Genomic DNA, 6,108 nt, shown 5'->3' with positions numbered 1-6,108 from the left:
CGAAACGGTCCCTTTATTTTCATTAAAAAACGCGAAGTTAACTGCTGCCCTTTAACGTGAAATCCATGAAGCAGTATTTTCGAATAAATTCCCAATTCTTTAAAAATGCGAGAAACGCGCTAGCGTGGCGCGTGTAAAAATAAAACAGTTAGTTTTTAAAATAAATCCGTTTGAAACAGACTGGTGAAGAATTTAGTCTTAGCGTAAAGATTACTAATTTTAAATTAATTCATTCTTCCAAGTAATTCAGGTTCCCTCAAACCCCTCGGTTATTTTTCAGTCGGTAATCGGACGGGGTCCAGTATTTAAGCTCTCCCACATTTTTGGTGCCGAAACCCGGGAACGGATTTTAAGATAATTTAATTTGCGAACTGTACGTGAAATTCCACTATGTCAGAGACAGTGGACGTTGATAAATTAATCAGAATTCGTCGTACTCTACGGACTGGTACCACACACATCATCAAAACTATCCAGGATGAATTAAAGAAAAGAACTCCGAATTTGGATACCATAGATGAGAGGATAATGCAGCTGAAAGAGAAAGAAAGAAAGTTACTACTAATGAACGATCCCATCCAAGCTGCCATTGACGAAGCCAAATTAGAGGAGGAGGTCATGGGAACTGAGGAGTGCCACGAGAAAATTATCACCTGTAAATTCAATGCTTTGAAAGCTCTTCAGAACAGAGGCAAGCCATCGGCCAACTCGTCGGACAAAGACGAGACCGAAGACGACCGTTCATCGCACCCCTCCCAGGCTCCCATGGTGAAACTGCCTCAACTAGAAATCAAAAAGTTTAACGGAGATTCCACAAAATGGCTAGAATTCTGGGATCATTTCGAAACGGCCATTCATAAAACGGAAATTGATTCTTCAGTTAAGTTCACGTATTTGCGTTCCTACCTCGATGGCAAAGCAGCTAGAGCAATCGTTGGTTTACAGACCACCAGTTTGAATTACTTTACCGCTATCAACATTCTTAAAAATCAGTTTGGCAGTAAAGAATCTATAATTAGCGCTCATATGGAAAATTTATTAAAAATGCCAGCGGTTGAACAATCTAGCGATGTCGTCGCGTTGAGAAACCTTTATGATCACTGTGAAATTCAAATGCGAAGTCTGGAAAATTTAGGTCTTGCGACAGAAGCGTATAGCGCGCTGCTCTCACCAGTCCTAATTCAGCTAGTACCGGAAGATATAGCTATAGCGTTTAACAGAGAGCATGAAATAGACTCGGGATGGAAAGTAGACGATCTATGTAAATTCCTTTTACGTGAAGTTACGAGTCGAGAAAGAGTAGCGGCGCTATCTAGATCTAGAAAGACGGACAGCAAGGTCAAAAAACAGCAGTTTGACGCTAAAGGTATATATTCACGTCCAGATGACAAGAAAAAGGACGCTTTTCCGTCGTCCGCCTCCGCCTTAAGCGTCATCGCGAGTCCGAAGTTTTGTCTGTTTTGCAACCTAACTAACCATTTCACCACCGACTGTACCAAGCATACGCCGGAAGAAAGACGAGCCATAATCCAGCGCCAACGTCGATGTTTTAATTGTCTTAGAGAGTACCACAGAGTTAGCGAATATCGCGCCAGAGTAACGCGGTGTAAATGGTGTAAGCGAAAGCATCATTTCACCCTTTGCGATTCCAACGAGAGTGACAAAAGCTCAGATGCTAGAGAACAGGCAAGGATTCAACCTCCTAAACAGCAGCCAGCCACCAACGTTCTCTGGTCAATATCGAGTGGAGCGGACGTTGTCCTTCTCCAAACCGCATTAGCGCTCGTCCAAGATCAAGATGGCAAAAATTCCCAGCAGCTTCGCTGCCTACTCGACAGTGGAAGTCAATTATCCTTCATAAAACAAGAAGAATCACGACGTCTAAATCTAGAAGTGATTTCGGAAAACGAACTACTTTTGATTAATCATTTCGGTAGTGATACCCCCGTCTACGCGAAAAGAAGAAGGGTACGCGTCGTATTACGTAATGTCCACGATCCTACTAAGTCAGTCTCCATTAACGCTTTCGAAACGCCGCAAATATGCGGCTCAGTTACCTCCGTTCCGAGTGGTGATATAGTGCGGAAAATGCGAAGTAAAGGTCTAGTCATGGCCGATTACTCCGGTACCGAAGCTCAATTTAAAGATGGAGCCGCTATTGATATTTTAATAGGTTCCGATTTTTATTGGACGGTTGCAATGGATAAAAACGAGCGTCTCGGTAAATCAACGGTTGCGATCGAAACGGTCCTCGGATGGACCATCCAAGGTCCCGCGAAAATAAGCGTCGGACCTCCTGTGGTTGGTGTAAATTCCGTGACTGTCATGCGCGTCTCCGCAGAAACACTTTCGGAAGAAGAACTCGTCTCTCGTCAACTACGCGCCTTTTGGGATCTCGAAACCATGGGTGTTAAACCCGAAGAATTAGAATCCACCAACGACACCGACGTTTTAGAAGCCTTCAAACAAACCGTTCGGTTCACCGGAGAACGGTACGAAGTACCGTTGCCATGGAAACCGAACAAGGACGCCCTTGGAGATAATTTAGCCGCGGCTACGAAAAGAACCCTCCATTTATTAAACAAGCTAGCCACAAATCCAGTTCTACTTTTAGAATACGATGACATTCTAAAGAGCCAACTTCGAGAAGGTATAATTGAAGAAGTTGAACTCTCCGCTACTCCAAAGGTCGTATACTATTTTCCTCAGCGAGCCGTCGTGAAAGAGAGTAGCGCTACTACCAAAGTTCGCATCGTATTCGACGGGTCGTCGCCTAGAGGAAAAGCTTTATCCCTGAACGATGTCCTAGAGTCCGGTCCGAGTTTAAACCGAGAAATAATCCACGTATTAATCAACTTCCGAGAACATCGAGTCGCGTTCTCCAGTGATATTGAGAAAGCATTCCTACAGATATCCGTTGAGCCAAGCGACAGGGACGCCCTTCGATTTCTCTGGACAACCGACATCAACAACCCGAGGAAGGCTCCACTAAAAACATTTCGAATCGCGAGAGTCCCGTTTGGAGCGACTTGCAGCCCGTTTCTCTTAAACGCAACCCTGAAGCATCATATCCAGAAGTACGAACACGAGTTTGAAGAGACGTGCAGAACCCTAACGTCAGGACTGTACGTCGACGATCTATTATCCGGAGCGGAGAGCGTAGAGAAAACGTACAAAATTTCCGAAGATAGCAAAATGATCATCAGTTAGGCTGGTATGAATCTCCGTAAATGGAATACTAATTCATCGGAGCTCCGGAATCTGTGGAGCCATGAAATTCAGTCCGATAATTCATCTAGCAATTTATTAAATCCAGAGAAACTCAAAGTTCTGGGGTTAATTTGGAATAACGAAGAAGATACCCTGGGTTTTGAAATTAGCAGCCTGTTAGAATTTCTGGTACAAAAACAGGAGACGAAGAGATGGGTGTTGAAATCCCTAGCGAGAATTTACGATCCACTGGGCCTCCTTTCTCCCTTCACAGTCCGAGCCAAATTCCTTTATCAGAAACTCTGGGAGTGGGAGGATTCTCGGAAGAAAAATAAACTCAACTGGGATGATCCTCTCCCCGGAGAACTGGCAACCGCGTTCAACAGCTGGTGCTCCGAAATCTCGACCCTCCGAAAATTGAAAATTCCGCGATTTTATTTCTCCACAATCCAAGAAAACAGTCAAATTACCACAGAATTACATTGTTACGTTGACGCCAGTGAAAAGGGTTTTGCAGCGGTCGCGTATATTCGTTACGTAACTGACCGCGGAGAAATAGGAGCTACTCTCATCGCCGCTAAAACGAGAGTTTCACCTATCAAAAAGATGTCAATCCCTCGCCTAGAACTGATGGGGGCAGTCTTGGGTGCCCGTCTAGCGAAGAACCTACTAAGCGCCCTATCAAACAAACCTGAAACCACTTATATGTGGACGGATTCGACAATCGTCCTAGCCTGGATTAAGGACAATTCATCTACCTGGCGACCTTTCGTGTCAAATCGGATACGAGAAATCCAAACCTTGTCAGATCCGAAAAGTTGGAATTATTGCTCAACCAAGGACAATCCGGCAGATTTGCCAACCAGAGGAAAAAGCGCGGAAGACCTCCTAACTAATTCCAAGTGGTGGCGAGGACCTCCATATTTATCTGGACCAACTAATGAAATTCCGTTGGGAATAAAGCCGAATCACGAGCCGTATTCCCCTGAAGTCCTAGAGGAGATGAAAGCCGAAGTTCGCTTCGCCGTACAAGGAGCCATTACAGTGACTAATGTCAAACTAGAACCGTTGCTCGATCTCAAAAAATTCAGCTCCCTATCCAAGGTCATCCGTATAACGGCTCACATAATCCGATTTTCCAGAATTTGTAAAAAGGGAAAACATATTGGGCCCTTAACTGCCGAAGAAATCCAACGCGCCGAGCAAATCTGGGTGAAAATGGTCCAAAGAGAAGCGTTTCCGTCCGAAGTTACTAGACAACAGGCCAAAAAGGAAATTGACAGAGAGTCATCAATTCTATCTCTAGACCCTCAATTAGACGAAAATGGCCTAATTGTAGTCGGCGGGAGATTAAGAACCAATTCCCTGACGTACAAAGAGACCCATCCCTGGATTCTACCGAATAATCACCGATTTTCCGAACTACTCGTTCAACAATGTCACACGCGTTTGTATCACGCCGGGGTAAATGACGTGCTCGTTGAATTACGTGAAAACTATTGGATTACACGCGCACGCCAACTTGTCAAAAAGGTCGTTTCCAGTTGCATCGTGTGTAGGCGTTTCCGCGCCAAGCCGTGTGCCGCGAAGATGGCTCCTCTTCCCGAAGCCCGAACCACTCCCGCGCCTCCATTCAGCGTTACTGGTTTGGATTACGCCGGACCTCTGTACAACCAAAAGGGACAGAAGTGTTACATCGTTTTATTTACATGCGCAGTCACCCGCGCCATCCATCTCGAATTCGCGAAAGATATGTCCACCGAATGTTTTTTACTCGCGTTTCGTCGTTTCGCCGCCCGTCGTGGAATTCCATCCATAATATATTCCGATAATGCAAGGACTTTTAAACGAGCTTATGTAGATTTGAAAGAAATTTTCGATAACCAACGCAGTCCCGAAATTGTTAATTACTTTTCTGATCTGAAAATTACTTGGCGTTTTATTGTTGACCGCGCACCTTGGGTCGGCGGTTTTTACGAAAGATTAGTGCGCTCCGTCAAAAACGCTTTGAGACAAACTTTGGGACCCGCAAGTTTGACAAATGTAGAATTAGCTACAATTTTAACCGAAGTTGAAGCCACAATAAATTCAAGGCCGATAACCTTCGTTTCGCAAGAAGTAGGGGATCCCACCCCTTTGACTCCAGCTCATTTTCTTGTGGGTGGTAGATTAACCGTATTGCCATCCAGAAAATTCAATGAAAAGGACATTCCACATGATTCTAGACGAGATATAAGAATAAGATATAAGCATCAACAAGCTCTGTTAGAAAGACTTTGGACGAGATGGAAGAAAGAGTACTTGTTAGAACTGAAAACTGCTCATCATTTAAGTAAATCAAATCCAACCCCTGAACTTAAGGTTGGAGATGTAGTTTTAGTAGAGGAGCCCAGAATGCCCCGTTTATGTTGGAAGATAGCTGTCGTTGACGAACTATTTAGGAATCCAAGTGATAGAATTGTAAGATCGTGCATGATCAGATTAGCCAATGGGACCAAAATCAAAAGGGTCATTAAATTATTGTACAATTTAGAAATTACCGATTAACCCTGTCTTGAGCATAGCTCAAGGGGGGGGAGTGTGAAATATTGTAAATATTTGTAGACCACATTTCTTTTATTTGTTGTGTTGTTCCTGGAAAGAATGTATTCCTTTGCCCGCGCCTGTGTTCAGTGGTCTCCCTTCACACCCTTTCCTCGAGTCACCCCTCTTTTTAAGGGGAACCTTTTGTCCAGTATGGGACAAGCGTATTCCTGACGCCAATTCCCGCGTCCCTTTAGATGTACGTGTGAAGGGGGAACCTATCTCCTGACCACAGGTTGCAATATTTGATCCAATTTCATGACGTAGATGTGTTTTTTCAATGGTAGATATTTAGTCTTTTAGTAGTTCCTATAA

General features: G+C 44.1%; 2 protein-coding genes across 2 annotated transcripts; both read left to right on the top strand.

Moving 5' to 3' along the window:
• Window positions 1-390: 390 nt before the first annotated feature.
• Window positions 391-3,210, top strand: LOC149963347 (uncharacterized). The gene has a single exon (XM_090166332.1). It carries the CDS (start codon window positions 391-393, stop codon window positions 3,208-3,210), a length of 2,820 nt encoding a protein of 939 aa, XP_090022458.1.
• A 6-nt stretch (window positions 3,211-3,216) lies between these two features.
• Window positions 3,217-5,757, top strand: LOC149963346 (uncharacterized). The gene has a single exon (XM_090166319.1). It carries the CDS (start codon window positions 3,217-3,219, stop codon window positions 5,755-5,757), a length of 2,541 nt encoding a protein of 846 aa, XP_090022445.1.
• Window positions 5,758-6,108: the final 351 nt, after the last annotated feature.

The sequence above is a fragment of the Leiobunum rupestre genome, chromosome 1, assembly GCF_980474605.1.
Source record: "Leiobunum rupestre chromosome 1, qqLeiRupe1.1.hap1, whole genome shotgun sequence".
Taxonomy (NCBI): domain Eukaryota; kingdom Metazoa; phylum Arthropoda; class Arachnida; order Opiliones; family Sclerosomatidae; genus Leiobunum; species Leiobunum rupestre.
The sequence above is the reverse complement of the archived record's forward strand: the minus strand, read 5'-3'. Positions and strand labels throughout refer to the sequence as shown.